This window comes from Silurus aristotelis (genome assembly GCF_946808225.1).
Source record: "Silurus aristotelis genome assembly, chromosome: 17".
In the NCBI taxonomy this organism is placed as follows: Eukaryota; Metazoa; Chordata; class Actinopteri; order Siluriformes; family Siluridae; genus Silurus; species Silurus aristotelis.
In genome coordinates, this window is record NC_139590.1 from 1,890,341 (window position 1) to 1,910,999 (window position 20,659).

A 20,659-nucleotide genomic window follows, 5' to 3' on the forward strand; every position below is an offset into this window, starting at 1 on the left:
CACAGCCAGGTCAGCATATTTGCTTGGTGTATTCAATCACCCTCAGGTATAAATGTGTGTATGGGCACGGTTTCTTATAATGGTTCTTCATCATGGATGTATTCCTTCTTTACACACACACACACACACACACACACACACACACACACACACCTTTAATCCACCAATGCCAACACCAAAGTTGCCCCAACACAGAACCCGAACCCCAACTTGACAATCACAAAACGCCCGTTACAACATTTCTTTAACAGACATCAGACAAGCATAAAAACCATATAAAAGAACAGATGATTAAAGAAAAATAAACACCACCACCAGACTGGGGCTTCTGTGCAGATTTAAGTTCCTCTGTCAAATTCTTTTTCTTCTTCATTCCTATTAACGATAAGGTTTGGGAGTGTTTTCACAGACCATATTCTTTTCTTACGGAAGTCCTAAGAGGCCGTGCATTATAATTATATTTATATTTATTTTATTTCTATTTTATATTCATATACAGTACAGACCAAAAGTTTGGACACACCTTCTCATTCAAAGAGTTTTCTTTATTTTCATGACCATGTAAATTGTAGATTCACACTGAAGGCATCAAAACTATGAATGAACACATGTGGAATTATATATGGAATTATATACATAACAAAAAAGTGTGAAACAACTGAAAAATGTCATATTGTAGGTTCTTCAAAGTAGCCACCTTTTGCTTTGATTACTGCTTTGCACACTCTTGGCATTCTCTTGATGAGCTTCAAGAGGTAGTCACCTGAAATGGTCTTCCAACAGTCTTGAAGGAGTTCCCCGAGAGATGCTTGGCACTTGTTGGCCCTTTTGCCTTCACTCTGCGGTCCAGCTCACCCCTAAACTATCTCGATTGGGTTCAGGTCCGGTGACTGTGGAGGCCAGGTCATCTGGCGCAGCACCCCATCACTCTCCTTCTTGGTCAAATAGCCCTTGATGCCTTCAGTGTGACTCTACAATTTTCATAGTCATGAAAATAAAGAAAACTCTTTGAATGAGAAGGCGTGTCCAAACTTTTGGTCTGTACTGTATATATATAATTTTTTTCTTTTCTTGTGATCAAGACTCAATTCTCCGGTGATCTTGGCCATGACATACAACACCGAAAACACAGAAAAATGAAGTTCTGATTACGAGTAAAAGATTATTAAAAAATAAATTAATTTGTGATCACGATGTTGGATCTGTCAAGATCACTAGAAGACAAGAAGGAACAAAATATCCTAATGCATGCTCTTAGGACTTATTTACTTTCTCCCACCAACTTCTGTAGAATAAAGACTCCGATTTTACGGATTTAAGAGGCCATGCATTATTAATTACTTTCTTTCTTGTGATCACGACTTAATTTTCTCATGATCTCGACGTAACAAAAGTTCTAGATTGCAGCATTACGGATAATAACCAGAACCATGCGTGGCAGCAGATGCGTGGATGCACCAGCGCCTGCTAGTTCTGCTTATGGTTATTATCCATGATGCTGACTCTAGAGCATGCATCCCGAATACGCAGAAGTCGTGATCATGAGAAAACAAGAAAGAAAAAAAAAAAGATTATGCATGACCTCTTAGGACTTCAGTACCTTTTAGCCTCCACAAGAAAGTGAAGAGTCTTTACTGCCCTCATGAGGTGATTTGATGCAATAACACACACAGGAGGGCATTTTGGTGCATTTCCTTTTCCTTTTTTTTTCTTTTAACATACACCTGCATAAAGAATAATAGAATAGAATAATAGAATAGAATAGAATAAATAGAATAGAATAAATAGTAAAAATATATATTTCGCTTACGATTTGAGACTCACCCAGGAAGCTCGCCCCCCCCCCCCACACACACACACCCCCCCGCAGTCTCTGTTTTAAATGACGTCAGGGCTAGCCATGTCCGGGTCACGTGACTCCATGTGGGCGTGTTTAAGGCCGCTGATGTAAACACGGCAGACGCGTTTCTATTTTTTTGTTGTTTGAGTCTGGAAGTCTTGATCTATGCGGCAGCGCGGATAAATTCACCCCGCCATGGAGCTGTACATCAACCTGAAGGTGAATTTTCGGGGCAACACGAAGAGTTTTCTGCTGTCCGGGTCCGAGCATAAGAGCTGGGAGTCAATGGAGGCCACGGTGAGCGCGACCACCGGGTTGTGTGTGTGTGTGTGTTGTTACTGTTATAATAATAATAATAATAATCATCATCATCATCATCATCATCTCGTATTTCGTGTACATCATCATGATCATAGGGATGATGTTTATTTGTTAGTTGTTTTGTTCTCCAGATGATGAAATGCAGGACTGGGCATGTTTGCTGCTCTTGTGTAGGCCTGATAAACCCATAATCCTCCTTTATCACAAAGTGTGTAGAGAACAACGCGACATCCTGCCCCATTTCCTCCTTCTTATTTATAAACCCTTGTCCTTTCCCTCTTTTGAGTTTCCTTATTGCAGAAACGTTTGTTCTCATCTTCCACTCATACCTGACTCAGCTCATTAATGAGGGTGTCACGTGATCCGAGTGGGCGTGTCAATCAGGGGTTTTTTTCAGGTTAGATTGGATGGAAGGAAACTCTTGGGTAGTCATTAATACACGTATTTATTAATCATTATTTTACATGACTTTAGACACCATCACATTTCTTATCACCTGTAGAAAGGTGGTGGTGGTGGTGGGTGGTGGTGAAGTTCAAATCTGGTGGAATTGAGATCATGTTGCACACAGGACGATGTCTTTCGGGAAACGCTGACTTATTAAGGTCGGCGCTTCCTGTGACTGTGCGCGCAGCCCTGTGCTGCCATCTGTTGGCGTGTTAAAAAACTAGTTTGGAAACCTTTTGGTAGCATTTCTGAGTTTGGACATGTTTTTGTTGGTATGGAGACGTTTCAGATAGGAGTTCTGTAGGACGGCGTGGAAGGAGGTACCTGGAGTAACTTTGAGAAAGAGGAAAAGGGACGTTTGGGATGAAATGTATTTTTTTTTATTATTTTTTATTTTATCGCTGATATAGGACGTTTTGGGGACAAGGTGAGGGGGGACGAGATTGGGATGGTTTGGACATGTACAGAGGAGGGACATGAGAAGAATGCTGAGGATGGAGCCACCAGGTAGGAGGAAAAGAGGAAGACCAAGGAGGAGGTTTATGGATGTGTTGAGGGAAGACATGCAGGTAGTTGGTGTGAAAGAGGCAGATGTAGAGGACAGGGTGGTATGGCGACGAATGATCCTCTGTGGCGCCCCCTAATGGAAGCAGCTAAAAGAAGAAGAAGAAGAAGAAGAAGAAGAAGAAGATCGCTGCTATAACGTAACTGAGAAAATGAAGCGACTCGTCTGTGGATGTTTCATAACCGTAAATGTGTTTATGATGGCGTAAACCTACTAATAAAGCAAATTGTAATATAATCAGCTTGCGGTTACCATGGAAACGCTTACGTATTAGAAAGCGTACGTGGATTAAAGACCTGCGTATTTGCGAGAGCTTCGTCGGAGCTGTCAGTCGTATAAAGACACCATTCGAGCGCATTCCTGGAGACGTGTCTGGCAGGTTCGTGACATCACGCCGGTGTGTTAAAGCCGTGTTTCCGCCCCGCAGGTGAAAAGATCTTTCGGCTTGTGCAGCTTACAGCTGACGTACCTGGACGAGGAAAACGAAGAGGTGAGTAAGAAGCTGAAACGATGCCAAGTGTGTCATAGTGCTAATTTTTGACATTTTAATGAATTGAATGGTCTTTTGTAGGTGTCGATAAACAGCCAGCGTGAGTCACGTTATTTTCTTTATCTTATTTATTTATATTTCCATATTTTTTTCCATAAAGTGCGTTTTAATTACTGCTCATTATTGTTTTTTTTTTACTTTGCAGTGGAGTATGAAGAGGCTCTGAAGGTACACAATTAATTCTTTTTTCCTGTACCAAGAAGGAAGATCATAAGATCATCTTCACATGATGTAACAAAAATCGACATGCACTGTATGAGCAAAAGTTTGTGGACACCTGAACCTAAGATTTCTATGTGCACTTTGAATGTCATGTTCTTCATATAAAGTCCCCTTTTATTAGAATAACCTCCACTCTTCTAGGAAGATGTTCCTTTAGCTTCTGTGGAGATGAGTGTGAGATTTTATTCGGCCACATGGAATTGTTTTAGTGAAGTCAGGTACTGATGGAGGTGAGAAGGTGAGGAGGCCTGTGGAGGCAGTCAGCATGAAATAAATCATCCCGAATGGTGTTCAAAGATGTTCTATACAGTTGTGTGCACCTTTGTGGTAACAGTCTGGAGAAGTCAAGTCAAGTCAAGTTTATTTGTATAGCGCTTTTCACAACAGACATTGTCTCAAAGCAGCTTTACAGAAAACAACAGTGAAGGTGAATGGTGTGCGTTTGTCCCTGATGAGCAGCCGTGGCGACAGTGGCAAGGAAAAACTCCCTTAGATGATATGAGGAAGAAACCTTGAGAGGAACCAGACTCAAAGGGGAACCCATCCTCATATGGGTGACATCAAAAGTTTGATCATAAATCTTTCAACAATACAGAACAATTTGTGATCATCATAGATCCAGCATCAGCTTCTCCATGCCAGGGCCTTTAAACACTCGGCATCTACTTCTCCATGATCATCCATAGGTCCATAATCTTCACGAGGTGGGACGTGACTGGAGCTGGCCAAACCTCAGGATGCCTCGGGATGGGGAGAGAAAGAGAAGCAGTGGAGAGGAATTAGCGTAGCTGCTGTTCATGATATTAACAGCACAAGTTGATAATGTGCATGTGATCAGATGTTCTGGAGCACAAGGTTGTGATGTGATGTGTGTGATGTGTGTTATGTGTAGGCTTTGCTAAAAAGATATGTTTTTAATCTACACTTAAACTGGGAGAGTGTATCTGAACCCCGAACACTGTCAGGAAGACTGTTCCAGAGTTTAGGAGCTAAATGTGAAAATGCTCTACCGCCTTTAGTGGACTTTGCTATTCTAGGAACTACTAGAAGCCCAGAGTTTTGAGATCTCAGGGAGCGTGACGGATTGTAGCGTGTTAAGAGACTGGATAGATACATGGGAGCCAAACCATTTAGTGCTTTATAAGTGAGTAGCAGTAGTTTGTAGTCTATTCGAAACTTAATAGGAAGCCAATGTAGGGACGATAAGATTAGGGTTATATGATCGTATTTTCTTGACCTTGTGAGAACTCCTGCTGCGGCATTCTGAACTAACTGAAGCTTGTTTATTAATGATGCAGGACATCCACCTAGTAATGCATTACAGTAGTCTATTCTAGAGGTCATAAACGCATGGACGAGCTTCTCTGCATCAGATATAGATAACATATTTCTTAGCTTAGAAATATTTCTAAGGTGAAAGAAGGCTGTTTTTGTAACTTGAGTGATGTGATTTTTAAAAGATAAGTTGCTGTCTAAAATAACTCCCAGGTCTTTTACTGTTGAACTAGTAGTTACAGAACAACCGTCTAAATGCAGGCTGAGATGCTGGAGCTTCTGTGTACTATTTTTTGGGCCGATGAGCAAAATCTCCGTTTTATCAGAATTTAATAGCAGAAAGTTATGGGTCATCCAATCTCTTATTTCTTTAACACACTCAGTTATGCAAGCTAATTGAGCTGTATCGCCTGGTTTGGATGAAATATATAGCTGGGTATCATCAGCATAACAATGGAAGCTAATTCCATGCCTTCTAATAATATTTCCTAATGGAAGCATGTATATTGTGAAAAGCAGGGGTCCTAGAACTGACCCTTGTGGCACGCCATAATTTACTAGCATTATCCTGGATAGCTCTCCATTTAAATCTACGAAATGGTAACGATTGGACAGGTAGGATTTAAACCAGCTTAATGCCTGTCCCTGAATACCGATGTAATTCTGTAAGCGATCTAGGAGGAGATCATGATCTATAGTGTCGAACGCAGCACTAAGATCTAGTAAAACTAATAGGGAGATGTAGCCTTGGTCTGAAGCTAAAAACATGTCATTAGTGATTTTAACTAGAGCAGTTTCTGTGCTTTGATGGGGCCTAAAACCTGACTGAAACTCTTCAAAGATATTGTTCTCCTGCAAGTGGTTACATAACTGGGCAGCGACAATCTTTTCTAAAATCTTAGACATAAATGGGAGATTTGAAATTGGTCTGTAATTCGATAGCGTGTTTGGATCCAGATTAGGTTTTTTAATGAGGGGCTTAATAACTGCTAACTTGAGGGATTTAGGGACATGACCTAACGATAGTGAGGAGTTAATAATATTTAAAAGAGGCTCACCAGCTGTATATAACACTTCCTTCAGTAGTTTAGTGGGAATTGGATCTAACTGACATGTTGTTGATTTAGCTTTCATAATAGCATCATACAGCTCTTCCTGTCCTATACATGTAAAACAGTGTAGTTGTGGGGTTGTAAGTACGATTGTGTCGGGAGATGCTGTCAGAGGTTGAACTGCCACAATTGTTTTTCGAATGTTATCTATTTTTTCAGTGAAGAAATTCATAAAGTTTTCACTACTAAACTGTGATGGAACACATTTTTCAGATCCCTGATTTGTTGTTAATTTAGCGACTGTACTGAAAAGGAACCTGGGATTGTTTTTGTTATTTTCTATGAGTTTGCTCAGGTGTTTAGCTCTAGCAGCTTTTAGCGCCTGTCTGTAGCTAAGCATACTGTCTTTATACGCAATTCTAAATACCTCCAATTTAGTTTTCCTCCATTTTCTCTCCAGATTACGTGTTGTTCTCTTTAGGGCATGCGTATGACTATTATACCAAGGTGCAGGTGCTTGTTCTCGAACCTTTTTTAACCGGATGGGGGCAACAGTGTCTAAAGTGCTAGTGAGGATAAGGTCTATGTTGTTCGCCATCTCATCAAGATGATCAGCATTTATGGGTTTAATGTGAAACTGAGATAAATCAGGCAGGTTATTTATGAATCTGTCCTTAGTGGTTGGAATAATAGTCCTACCAAGTCGATACCGTGGTGAAACACGGTTAATCTGCTCTACCGGTAGTGTGAACAGTATGAGGTAATGGTCTGTGATGTCATCATTCTGAGGTAAAATATCTATATCAGTGACGTCTGCTCCGTAGGATATTATTAAGTCTAGTGTGTGGTTAAAACGGTGGGTTGGTCTGGTGACGTTTTGTTTAACTCCAAAAGAGTTTAGTAAATCGACAAATGATAATCCTAGGGCATCGTTTGCATCATCTACATGAATAATAAAATCTCCTACAAGCAGCACTTTATCAAAGCTGATCAAGAGGTCTGAGAGAAAACAAGCAAACTCATGAAGAAAATCAGCGTAGGGCCCTGGGGGTCTGTACACGGTGACCAGAGCGAGTTTTCTATGCATGTCTGAAAGTGCAATTTTACCACAACATACGTCTGGAAAAGTCAGGTGTCCCATTACTTTTGGCCAAACTGTGTATTTTGCATGACATAAAGTTCCTGAAAGCGGAAAAACTCTCCGTCTGATTAGCGCCGATCACCTGGTTGTTCTCCGCAGAGCGCAGCGCGGCAGAGCAACAGGCTGCAGATGAACGTGTACGAGAGCAGAGCGACCACCGGCCGTGTTCCGGGTCCGGTCCCAGGCCCGGGTTTGTCCCAGGTGAAATCCGGAAGCCTGACGGAGCCGAAGAGAGGATTCCGGCCTCCTCAGCACTTCCCGAGCCTGGCACAGGCGGTGAGCCGAAAAGTTCAGGCTGCTGCGCTCGAGGAGGGTTTAGTAAGGAAACCTAATCTGCTGTTTTCGCTGCACACACTGATACGGGGGTCTCATCGTTTCCGTGGAAACCAGCGTCCGAGACGCAGAGGCGAGATTCCTGCCTTTCGTTCTTATTCAGATTTTCCATCCAATGTAACTATGAAGGAGTCAGAAATTATTTACAAATGTGTTGATGTGGAGCAAATCAGACGTCTGGGTCAGATCTAATCACTTCGACATTCCTACAGGGTACAACATGTGGGGAAATGTTTGTTAGGAATGTCCAAAATATTAATGGAAGTCGAACGTAAAAAAATGTAATGAATAGAAAGTATAAAGTATAAATATGTGTATATACATGTGATAGTATTTATATAAGAATAAGACAGAAAGAGAAATTGGGGTATGTATCTGACATCATTATAGACAGTAGTTTAGATGTTCCAGTGTTCCAGTGTGATGGTCACTGAAGTGCTGATGGTGATGCTGAGTGGATTGTTTTCATGTAAACGCACAACATGAAGTGTGTAAATCTGCATACGCTACTGCGATTTGTCACACATTTAAATCCCAATCTTGAATTCAGCACTAATCTTTTTTTTTTTTGGGAACACTAGTCAGGTCAGGTCCTGAAGGAACACCAGTCCATGAGGAAGAAACCATGAGAAGATCATCCTGGTCTGGTGGCACCGAATGTCTATTCATTACAGTTCCATCACTGTTGTGGTTGTTGCCGTGGCAATGAAATAATTGATGCTATTTATGTCACCTGACAGTGGTTTTAATGTTATGGCTCAATTGTCTGTCTGTTTGTCTGTCTGTCTGTCTGTCTAGACGGATGGATGGATGGATGGATAACCACTTTATTCCTCCCAGAAGGAAATTCAAATGAGTTTATTAATAATTTCTTAATAATTTCACTAAATTGGTGTAAGAGAGAAAAATACATCACATCCTGAAAAAACTTTTCCACAGTTTAACTTATACAATTGTCAATTTCTCAATACATAAATAATACAAACATCCGTCTGATTCATCCTAAAAGTTCTACCTCAGGACGGAGGTCTTCTCAATATTAATCCACTCGCTGCAGCTGAAGATGTTTCCAAATGAACAGCTTTAAGATCCATGAGGTTCCTGTGGAGGGTAAAACTGAAGAACCTTAAAGATGGATTTGGACTGTGTTTATTATGTGCTGCAGTGGTTAAAGGCTGCAACTGCGTTGAACAGTTTAACACTCGTGTTTCCATCAGTGAACAGCTGATAACGTCAACAGTGTGTGATCAATGGATGTTTCACGACGAGGTTGAGGGATGAGTCTGGTTCCTCTCAAGGTTTCTTCATCATGACGTTTCAGGGAGTTTTTCCATGCCACTGTAGAGAAAAGAGAAACGGGTTTCGAGGGTCTTCAGTTTGGCCAGTACTTTTTCAATTTGATTACATTTTTCAATTTGACGATGAATAATTGTCCCCCCCCCCCTGCCCCCCCTTATTAAGGTGACCCTTAACGAGCTGAAGGGCGGGAAAGCTGAGGATAAGACGCCTCCAGCCTGGTTCACCTCTTACATGGAGAAGGTAAACCTGTTCATTCTGTCTGTAAAGCACGAGGTCGTGCTTTGCTCAGATTGTGCTCCGATTGTGCTCCGATTGTGCTCCGAGGGTCGTGATCTGTGTAGATCTGATCTGACATTCGAATCGAATTAATTTATAAAATCAATATGATTTTAATTTTTTTCTGGAGGGAGAGATTCCAGACCTTCAGTAATCATTTCGATTTCAAATATGGGATGATAAATGCAGCAGCACGGAGTTTCAGATCGAACAGAATGATATTATATTTAATATTAAAATCTATTATAATTTATATCTGATGATCTAAAAACTGCTTCAGTTTAAGGACCAGGTGGTTCGTGAGGCTGTGGAGAAGATCTGCAGGGAGTTCTCAGGCCAGTGTTGCATCCATAAACCCCTGGGAGCTGAGGCTCAGGTCTCGGAGGTTTCCTCGTCCACGCTTCCCGGCGCTCCGAGCTCGGCTCCAGCCTGCAGCAGCTGCAGAGGGCAGACTGCAGGTGGAGGATACCAGTGCAGGTCAGATGATTGGAGATGATTTCATTGTGTGTGGTGGATGAGATGACGTTGCTGAGAGTTTGTGTTGACATGGTTTCTGGCTGTGTAGCGTGTGCACGTCCTGCACCCTGTGTGAGCCGTGTAGCTTCTCACACGACCCGAGCCACAACCTGGTGAGAGCTCGGACGCCTCTCTCCATCCCTGAACGTGGATCTCCAGCACCGGATCAAAACAGGTGAGCTCCTTGACTGTGTGTGTGTGTGTGTGTGTGTGTGCTTTCTTCTCTTCTGGGCTGAAACGATCATTTTTGGTTTACTTTCCGCAATTCGTTTTCAGGTTCTACAGACGAGGAGATCGGAGCTTTCGCAAGGCGGAGAAGCAGCGCTTGAAGGCGGAGAAGCGTCAGCTGAAGGCGGAAGTGAAGGAGATCAGGAAGCAGCTGAGGATGGAGAGGAGGAGTCTGCAGTGGGGCTGTGCAGGAGACGGAAACTCCTCCCCTGTGCTGCTACAGCCACGGGCTACACAGGCCAACAGCCCCGAGTGAGTGTTTTACACATACTCATTACTGTCTGATTATAGAGCTGCGAAAATCTGATCTAATTACCGCACTGTTTAATATAGCGCTGTAAAAATCCAATCTAATTACAATGCTGTCTGATTATAGCACTGTGAGAATCTGATCTAAATACAATGCTGTCTGATTATAGCGCTGTGAAAATCTAATTAAATCAATGACGGTGCTGTCTGATTATTTGACTGTGAAATTCAGATCTAATTACAGCAATTATGGCGCTGTCAAAATCTGATCTAATTACAATGCTGTGACAATCTGATCTAATCACAATGCTGTCTGATTATAGCGCTGTGAAAATCTGATCTCTACAGCAATTACAGTGCTGTCTGTTTATTGTGCTGTGAGAATCGTATCTAATCACAATGCTGTCTGATTATAGCGCTGTGAAAATCTGATCTCTACAGCAATTACAGTGCTGTCTGTTTATTGTGCTGTGAGAATCGTATCTAATCACAATGCTGTCTGATTATAGCGCTGTGAAAATCTGATCTCTACAGCAATTACAGTGCTGTCTGTTTATTGCACTGTGAGAATCGGATCTAATCACAATGCTGTCTGATTATAGCACTGTGAAAATCTGATCTCTTTACAGCAATTACTGTGCTGGTCTAATTATACACCTGCAAGAATCTGATGCAATTACAGTGAACTGTCTCTAAAAAGGATATTAACTATTCCAAAAATGGATAAAAGGTCTGATTATACAACTGTGAAAATCTAATCACAGCAAGTACAGTGCTGTCTAATTATAAATCTGTAAAAATCTAATCTATTTAAATATGTATTTGCAGTGACTGTAATTCTATTAGACTATATAACTGCAAAAAAATCTAATCTAATTACCATCATTACAACAATGTCTGGCCACCTAATGAACAAAAAACTAATTTCAAACTGCTAATAATGTCTGATGTTCAAAAATGTCAGATTATCTAATCAATGAGCCAAAGAGTGTAAAGGGTATTAAAAAGTCTGATAATCTAATGTATCTAATCTTTTAAATACTGATATTGTAGCATTGGCGAGGAAACTAATACGGAAGTGGCAGTCTAATCATCTGCCTTGTCTGATCCTTCTGATGCCATTTAATCATTTAATAACGTCTGTAATGTAAATGTCTGATGTGTCCAATAAACTAGTCTCTCACACACACACACACACACACACACACACACACACACACACACACTCATGTAAATTTGTTACATTGCTGTATTCAGGTTTGTTTCCTTGAAACACACATTCTGATTGTGTAATCTAATAGAGGAGTGTATTCAGGATGGGAAAACGAGCTTTTTTGTTGTTGTTCATGATGTTTTACTATTTGCATGTCCTCAGGCGTCCGAAGCGTCCGTGTCCTCTAGCTGTCCCAGCGATGACTGCGCTGCTGCTGGACGAAAATCTGCCAGACGGTTCTCGTCTGAGGCCCGGGACCAAATTCATCAAATACTGGAAGATGAAGAACAGCGGCACAATGAGCTGGAACTCGGACACTAAAGTACAGTGACACACACACACACACACACACACACACACACACACACACACACACACACACACACACTGGTTACACACATTGCGTTATCTATAAGAGATGTTTAATACAGTAACACAAAGACACACACACACACAAACACACACACAAACACACAACTGCTCTGGTTACACACATTGTGTTATCTATAAGAGATGTTTAATACAGTAACACACACACACACACACACACACACACACACACACACACTGGTTACACACATTGTGTTATCTATAAGAGATGTTTAATACAGTAACACACACACACACTTACACACACACACACACACACACACACACACACACACTGGTTACACACATTGCGTTATCTATAAGAGATGTTTAATACAGTAACACAAAGACACAAACACACACACAAACACACAACTGCTCTGGTTACACACATTGTGTTATCTATAAGAGATGTTTAATACAGTAACACACACACACACACACACACACACACACACACACACACACACACACACAAACACTGGTTACACACATTGCGTTATCTCTAAGAGATGTTAAATACACACACACACAATGGTTACACACATTATAAGAGACGGTAAATAAAGTAACACACACACTGGTTAGACACGTTGTTTTTTCTATAGGAGACAGTAAATACAGTAACACAAACACACACACTGTTTACACACCTTGTGTCATTTTTCTGTAACAATAGCTCTAAGACGTTGGTGTTTCCATGGTAACGGCTCGTAGTCGATTGATTATGGTGTTGAAGGACAGTTTTTGTAACGTTTGTGGAAGGAGTCTTCAGTTTCATAGATTTTTGTAACGTAAAAAAAGATTTGCTGGATGTTACACGTCGTAAAATTAATACCCTGTGGTTTTTTTTTTTAAAGAAGAGAGAAAACTGGTGATTAGAAGAGAAATAAAACCCTGATGTGCTGTTTTCACTGAATAATCCTCCCGGTTCCTGCTTGTTCTTTCCAGCTAAAGTTCATGTGGGGGAATCTGGCCGTGGGTTCGGGGGAGAGGTGGAGGGAGGTGTCTGTGCCCACGCTGCAGCCGGGGCAGGTTCGGATCTCAATCAGCTTCATCCACCACTCTTTCCTTCACCCTTCCTTCTTCTGAGCGCATCCTGTGGTGTTTCCTACAAGACACTACACACACACACACACACACACACACACACACACACACACACACACACACACACACACACCCGACCAGTTACACAGCTGTTATTTTCTATAACAAACAGTAAATATCAGTAACACAAACCACACACACACACACACACATACACACAACTAAATATAAAAATAAAATAAAAAAACTTTTTTGTTTTATTCATCAATTTGTTTGTTTGTTTGTTTATTAAATAATAGTAACACACACTTCAAGCCCACACACACACACACACACACACACACACACACACACACACACTTAGGTTTCAAACCTTTGTGTTTTTTTAATTCATTATATTTCTTTGTGTGTTTTTTTCAATAATAAATAATAGTAACACACACTTCAAGCACCCCCCCCCCCACACACACACACACGCACACTCAGGTTACACAGCTGTTATTTTCTATAACAACCAGTAAATTTTAGTAACACAAACTACACACACACACACACACACACACACAACTTTACATTTTATATAACACACACTAAGTACTATACCACAATATTTAGTATGAATGTGATGAATGATAGAAATACACAGTGTACAGTAGTAAAAGTGATGTCCTTATCTTGAAGTGTGTGTGTGTGTGTGTGTGTGTGTGTGTGTGTGTGTGTGTGTGTGTGTGTGTGTGTGTGTCAGGTGGGATTAGTGAGCGTGGCTTTAAGCGCTCCCACCCTCGAGGGCACCTACACCTCACACTGGCGCCTGGCACACGGAGGAGAGCAGTTCGGCCCACGGGTTTGGTGCAGCATCGTCGTGGATCCTGAAGCTCCAACTGCCATTTCTGCTGACGGTCTTCTGGTGTCTCCATGTGTCACGCCGCAGGTCACTACACCCCCCTCCATCACTAATTTCTGTCTGTCTGTCTGTCTGTCTGTCTGTCTGTCTGTCTGTCTGTCTGTCTGTCTGTCTGTCCAGACATACACACATGCATAGGTACAGTATCTTACAAAAGTGAGTGCACCCCTCACATTTCAGCAATAATGTTATTAGATCTTCTCAAGGGACAATATTATACAAATTAAACATGGATATATTTTAGAGTATCAGTGTGCAGTTTGTATATCAGTACAGATTTAAAATAACTCAACATACAGCAATTATTGTCTAAATAACTGGCAACAAAAGTGAGTACACCCTCAGTGAACATGTCAAAACTGTGTCCAAAGTGTGAATATTGTGTGTGAGCACCATCGTTCTCCAGCACTGCTTTAAACCTCCTGGGTCTGGAATTCACCAGAGCTGCACAGGTTGTTGCTGGGATCCTCTTCCACTCCTCTATAATGACACATTGACTATTCTAAAATATATCCAAGTTTCTTTTTTTTTAGTTTTGTCCTTTGAGAAGATTATACAGTAACCCCCCGTTTTACCGAGGTTGGAATCTGGCGCCCCGGTTTATCGCGGAATTGCATTTGCCACATAAATAATTAGTTTGGTGGATTTTCCCGGTGTCTCACGGAGACCAAAACACTTATAGGGAATTGTTTTTATAGAGTTATTTATGTTGGAATAATGAAATGGATTAAAAAATATATAATTATTCCTTATAAAATGTTGATACAGTACGGTACCGTATACATAAAATAGCGTCCATTTATTGCGTTTTTTTGTTCATCACAGGACAAATCTGTAAATGTGTGTTAGTGAGCACTTCTCCTTTACCCAGAGAATCGTCCACCTCACAGGTGTGGCAGATCAGGATGCTGATTAGACAGCATGATTACTGCACAGGTGGGCTTTAGGCTTTAGGGCTGCGGTTGTGAGGCCGGTTTGATGTACTGCTGAATTCTCTGAAACGCCTTTGGAGACGGCTTATGGTAGAGAAATTAACATTCAATTTACGGGCAACGGCTCTGGTGGACGTTCCTGCAGTCGTCATGCCGATGAAAAATGGGGGCAAAAACAAAAATGTTGCGTTTATCATTTATTTTCTCTGTGTGTGTGTGTGTGTGTGTGTGTGTGTGTGTGTGTGTGTGTGTGTCCGTCCATCCGTCCGTCCATCCATCCATCCATCCATCCATCCATCCATCCATCCATCCATCCTTCCATCCATCCATCCATCCTTCCTAGTGGCTTGTGATTGGCTGGAAGGAGTTCAGTTGTAATAGTTGATTGTGAATAACTGGTAGTTCAGAGTGATGAACAGGTAGTTTGTGGTTACTTGAATTAGAGTAAACAGAAGAAGGAGGTAGAAACTTGACATGATAAAAGCAAAAATATTGGAAAGGAGTGATTATAAGGTTAAAAGGTTTATTGAGCTATTTTTTAAATTTGTTTGGTTTATTGGAATCTTATAAAAACTACTAGACATGTCTGATTATGTTGAAGATATTCACTGATCGTTCATCCTTTTCAGGAGAAATCAGCTCGGACGTTAGAGAGGGAGGAGAAGAACCGCACAACATCTCGGGAGCCGCTGCTCATCACCGTGGATGAGGATTGTGATCAGGAGTTTTACATTCCATCTGTGGATCTGCTGACGGCGCAGGTACGTCTGATCATACTGAGAAGAACACTATATGGCCAATTGTTTGTGGACATGAGACCATACCTTTACGTATGTCCTTTTTACCCATCCCAGCTTACTGAACATCCCATTCCACGTTTACTCCTTAATCGCTGATTCTATAAAATCTAAAACGATTAAATTGTGAATGAAGATGGGAGATGAGCAGGTTGGATGTAGGCATTGTGCTTTCCTGCTCCCATTGTTATTTCTTTCATTGTAAAGTATTTGATTATTAATACTTCAGGATCAATACCAAAACTATATTTCTTTTATTATTTATTTATTAGGACTTGCTGTCTTTTGAGCTTCTGGACATTAACATTGTGCAAGAGTTGGAGAGCGTTCCCAACAACACTCCCGCAGGTAACACCCCCTCGCTCCCACAGGTAACACCCCCTCGCTCCCACAGGTAACATGCCCCCTCAGGTAACACCCCCTCGCTCCCGCAGGTAACACCCCCTCGCTCCCGCAGGTAACACCCCCTCGCTCCCACAGGTAACACCCCCTCACTCCCACAGGTAACATGCCCCCTCAGGTAACACCCCCTCGCTCCCGCAGGTAACCCCCCTCTCTCCCGCAGGTAACACCCCCTCTCTCCCGCAGGTAACACCCCCTCTCTCCCGCAGGTAACACCCCCTCTCTCCCGCAGGTAACACCCCCTCGCTCCCGCAGGTAACACCCCCTCGCTCCCACAGGTAACATGCCCCCTCAGGTAACACCCCCTCGCTCCCGCAGGTAACACCCCCTCGCTCCCACAGGTAACACCCCCTCACTCCCACAGGTAACATGCCCCCTCAGGTAACACCCCCTCGCTCCCACAGGTAACATGCCCCCTCAGGTAACACCCACTCGCTCCCGCAGGTAACACCCCCTCGCTCCCACAGGTAACATGCCCCCTCAGGTAACACCCCCTCGCTCCCGCAGGTAACACCCCCTCGCTCCCACAGGTAACATGCCCCCTCAGGTAACACCCCCTCACTCCTGCAGGTTACACCCCCTCACTCCCGCAGGTAACATGCCCCCTTAAGTAACACCATCACAGGTAACACCCCCTTATTCCCTCAGGTAACACTCCCTCAGGTAACACTCTTAATTACTTAAATAACTAACGCTAACTCTCTCTCTCTCTCTCTCTCTCTCTCTCTCTCTCTCTCTCTCTCTCTCTCTCTCTCTAAGGCATTAACTGTCACTGCTTGTCCAAACTGTACAGTTTTACATAAATAATACACAAATCCTGACCAATCAGATTTCAGCTTTCATTTTCATAAAATATAAGATTTATAAACTGTCCTGTCCTCATCCCCTTAAGTAACTGTGTGTGTGTGTGTGTGTGTGTGTGTGTGTTCAGATATTACTCCCTGCATTTCTCCTCTGCCCCATGATGCACTGCTGCAGGATAAAACTTCTCCTCCGGGTATCATTCAGGAGGAAGCTGGGGAGGAAGTGCAAGTAGTCAATAGCATTCTGGGTAAAAAATAATTTAAAAAAGTGACACCCCCTTTTTCCTATATCCAATTCAGAAATGTCCCCACTGTGGGACGAATGAAGGTATATCTTATCTTATTTACAACATATTTCTTCCTCCTGTCCCGTCTTTCCTGATTTGTCTTGTACACATGGTCAGTAATCCAGTGTATAGATGTGATCAGTTCAATACAAATGACTGAATTAAACAATATTTCTACATGATTGTATTTTTTTTATTAATTTGAGTGTGTGTGTCTCCAAAGCCGTTTCTCAGGCCACAGAGTTAGGGGGAGTTCCTGCCCAGGAAAAAGGAGAGGAGGATTTGATTGGCCGTCAGTTTGTGAGCCAGTCTGTGATTCGTTCTCTCACGCTGGGGGGCGTGTTGGATCATGACCTTCTGCATGGGAGAGTCAGCACCACTGGTGAGTACACAGAAAATCAGTCTTTATTTATATCCATCTATATAAATATATAAGCACACATACAGTATCTCACAAAAGTAAGTACACCCTCAGTGATAACAGCTGTACGTGGTGTAATGCACACGTCACACGTCTTATTCATCATGTTCACGTTTTTATCTGCATGTCAGGACCATACAAGTTTGTGTATCTTGTGTTAGAGCAGTTACAATTTGGTGCATTGTATTCGATGCACCGATTGCTGAATTTTACCATCCAAATATATATATATATATACACACACACACACACACACACTGTGTATGTTATATAAATTGAATGTGTGTGTTTTGTTAGTGTTGCGTCCAGCACCGCAGGGCTCCGTGTCTCTCTGTGAGAGGAGGATGGACAGAATGGCAGAAAGCGCTGATGTCCCACTTTCAGGTCCACCCAAAACTGAGTCTGAGGACCTTCTGGATCCTTCTCCTCTCATCTCTGTTCCTGCTGAACTCGTCACTGCAGGTTCGCGAGTGACATCATCACAACCACCATCTTTCTACACCTTGTATATTTCTTCGAACTCCGAGCTGAAAAATGCTCAATTAATTCCTTAACGCTGATTAATGCATTCGTTTATTATTTACCGTATCGATCGATTGGTTCTTCCCATTTCTTTTTTCATCCACGTCATCATTCTTCACTTTCGTTCAGCTTCTCACCATCTTCTTGTTTATCTTTTCAGCACCCCCCCCCCCCCTTATTGTTTTATTGCTTTCATGTTTCTTAATCCATTCATTCTCTTTCATTTTTTATTTTCATGTCGTCTTTCCCTTTGTAAGAAGTTCTGACCGACGTCATTCACTCATTCATCTTTCTCATTTATATTCTTATTTGAATCCCTTGTTCATCCCATCCTATCTTTCTTTTTATATTTTTTCTATTCCGTTTACACGTTTCTTTTCATTCATCCAGTCCAAAAAAACTTTAAACCAACAATGAATCAATTAATTATTGTTGAATTAATATACTGGACTTTCTTTCTTTCGTTCTTTCTCTTCTTTTTCTTTCTTTCTTTCTTTCTTTCTTTCTTTCTTTCTTTCTTTCTTTCTTTCTTTCTTTCTTTCTTTCTTTCTCTTCTTTCTTTCTTTCTTTCTTTCTTTCTTTCTTTCTTTCTTTCTCTTCTTTTTCTTTTTGTTTCTTTCTTTCTTTCTTTCTTTCTTTCTTTCTTTCTTTCTTTCTTTCTTTCTTTCTTTCTTTCTTTCTTTCTTTCTTTCTCTTTTTTTATTTTATTTCTAATTCTTTTCTCTTTAATTTTATACCTTCACACTTTTTTCTTTTCTCTACTTTTTTATTGTCTTTATATTTTTTCTGTTTCTTTTTTTCTCTTATACTTAATTTTTCTTTTCTTTTTTGTTTCCTTTTATTTTTATAATTTTTTTTTTTACTTTAGTAGAAAAGCAATGCTGTACCAAGTTATGAACCTAGTGTGCATGTGCGTGTGCGTGCGTGTGTGTGTGCGTGTGTAGATGAAGGGAACGAATCCGATATCGAGCGGATCGTAATGGACCCGGCTGCTGGAGACGAGGGCTATGAGGACGAGGAAGAGGACTCGGAGGAGAGGCGGAAGGACAGGAAGGAGGTGGAGAAGGAGAAAAAGAAAGCGACAGATGTAGAAGAGGGCAAAGAGGGTCGCAGCAGGACGTCGTCCGCCTCCTCGGAGGATTACATCATCATCCTGCCCGACTGTTTCGACACGACGCGTCCCCTCGGGGAGTCCATGTACAGCTCGGCCGTGTCTCAGCAGGGAGACGAGAGCCTGGAGCGAGTTAGCACAGACGCTAACGACATGCTGTGTGCATCGCAGACGCTGGACTCGGTGCCGCTTACGCCTGTGATTGTAGCTGTGCCGAGACCTTCAGCAAAATACAGGTGTGTGTGTGTGTGTGTCTCTTCATCTGTCTGTGTTTCTCTCTGTTTGTGTGTATCTGTCTGCTTGTCTGTCTGTCTGTCTGTCTGTCTGTCTGTCTGTCTGTCTGTCTGTCTGTCTGTCTGTCTGTCTGTCTGTCTGTCTGTCTGTCTGTGTGTGTCTCTATGTTTCTCCGTCTGTGTGTGTGTGTGTGTGTGTGTGTGTGTGTGTGTGTGTGTGTCACTGTTTGTCTGCCTGTGTTTGTGTTTTTCTGTGTCTCTTTGTGTCTCTCTGTGTTTTTAAATGTCTCTCCTTCTGTGTGTGTGTGTGTGTGTGTGTGTGTGTGTGTGTGTGTGTGTGTCACTGTTTGTCTGCCTGTGTTTGTGTTTTTCTGTGTCTCTTTGTGTCTCTCTGTGTTTTTAAATGTCTCTCCTTCTGTGTGTGTGTGTGTGTGTGTGTGTGTGTGTGTGTGTGTCACTGTTTGTCTGCCTGTGTTTGTGTTTTTCTGTGTCTCTTTGTGTCTCTCTGTGTTTTTAAATGTCTCTCCTTCTGTGTGTGTGTGTGTGTGTGTGTGTGTGTGTGTGTGTGTGTGTGTGTGTGTGTGTGTGTGTGTGTGTGTGTGTGTAAATCAATAATTTTTTAATTTTCAATTGCAGCTCAGAGACTGAGGAGCAGCTCGGAGCAGCAGAGACGCCTCAGGTGGAGGAGCTTCATCAGCCTGTAGGCAAAGTAGAGGAACCAAAAGGGCCTGGTACACAAACGTCTGCGCGCACACACACACACACACACACACACACACACACACACACACACACACACACACACACACACACACACACAAAACATATGCAAAACATCATTTTTTTTATTAACGCAGTTTATTATTATGAACATTTGTGAACATCAACATTTTTTTTTTTATATATATATATATAAAATGCCTGCTTGGTTAAATAATATATAAAATAATTTTTTTAACAATAAAATGGAATAAATCTAATTAACGCAATACACAATATTGAATAAATTGAGTAATCGATTAGTTTACATTTGATCTCATTTGGGTAATACAGACGTTCTAATTTTCTAAAGATTTATTTTACTTAACTGTTCTTATTTCAGCAACGAATCCATAGCGCTAGCGTTAGCCGCTAGCCACTTCCTGGTTACGCTAGCGCTATGGATTCTTTAGCGTTTTCATGCATGCGCAAAACAAACGGTATTTCCGGTGCAGGGCGAGCAAAAACAGTGACACTGCGCTAACTCTAGTTTCTTATTTTATCCGCCTGTAGTTGTTGTGCACGTTTAATAATCATAAAAA

At 41.7% G+C, this 20,659-nt stretch overlaps 1 protein-coding gene across 4 annotated transcripts in view; it reads left to right on the plus strand.

Annotated features, from left to right (window-relative positions):
* The first annotated feature begins 1,901 nt into the window (after positions 1–1,901).
* Positions 1,902–20,659, plus strand: part of nbr1b (NBR1 autophagy cargo receptor b) — a 20,228-nt gene continuing 1,470 nt past the window's right edge. The window contains exons 1-19 of one of the 4 annotated variants that reach the window (XM_083566858.1): positions 1,905–2,137; positions 3,601–3,663; positions 3,745–3,763; positions 3,869–3,891; positions 7,513–7,731; positions 9,208–9,285; positions 9,602–9,798; positions 9,887–10,012; positions 10,114–10,317; positions 11,690–11,849; positions 12,848–12,931; positions 13,692–13,877; positions 15,412–15,543; positions 15,852–15,927; positions 16,913–17,032; positions 17,295–17,453; positions 17,790–17,954; positions 18,959–19,361; positions 19,995–20,089. In XM_083566858.1, the coding sequence (XP_083422984.1) occupies positions 2,036–2,137; positions 3,601–3,663; positions 3,745–3,763; positions 3,869–3,891; positions 7,513–7,731; positions 9,208–9,285; positions 9,602–9,798; positions 9,887–10,012; positions 10,114–10,317; positions 11,690–11,849; positions 12,848–12,931; positions 13,692–13,877; positions 15,412–15,543; positions 15,852–15,927; positions 16,913–17,032; positions 17,295–17,453; positions 17,790–17,954; positions 18,959–19,361; positions 19,995–20,089 (2,611 nt within the window). In that variant the 5' untranslated portion in view covers positions 1,905–2,035. Of the gene's footprint in view, positions 2,138–3,600; positions 3,693–3,744; positions 3,764–3,868; positions 3,892–7,512; positions 7,732–9,207; positions 9,286–9,601; positions 9,799–9,886; positions 10,013–10,113; positions 10,318–11,689; positions 11,850–12,847; positions 12,932–13,691; positions 13,878–15,411; positions 15,544–15,851; positions 15,928–16,912; positions 17,033–17,294; positions 17,454–17,789; positions 17,955–18,958; positions 19,362–19,994; positions 20,090–20,659 lie in introns of all 4 variants that reach the window. The other 3 variants (XM_083566859.1, XM_083566861.1, XM_083566860.1) reach the window with 3 other exon arrangements.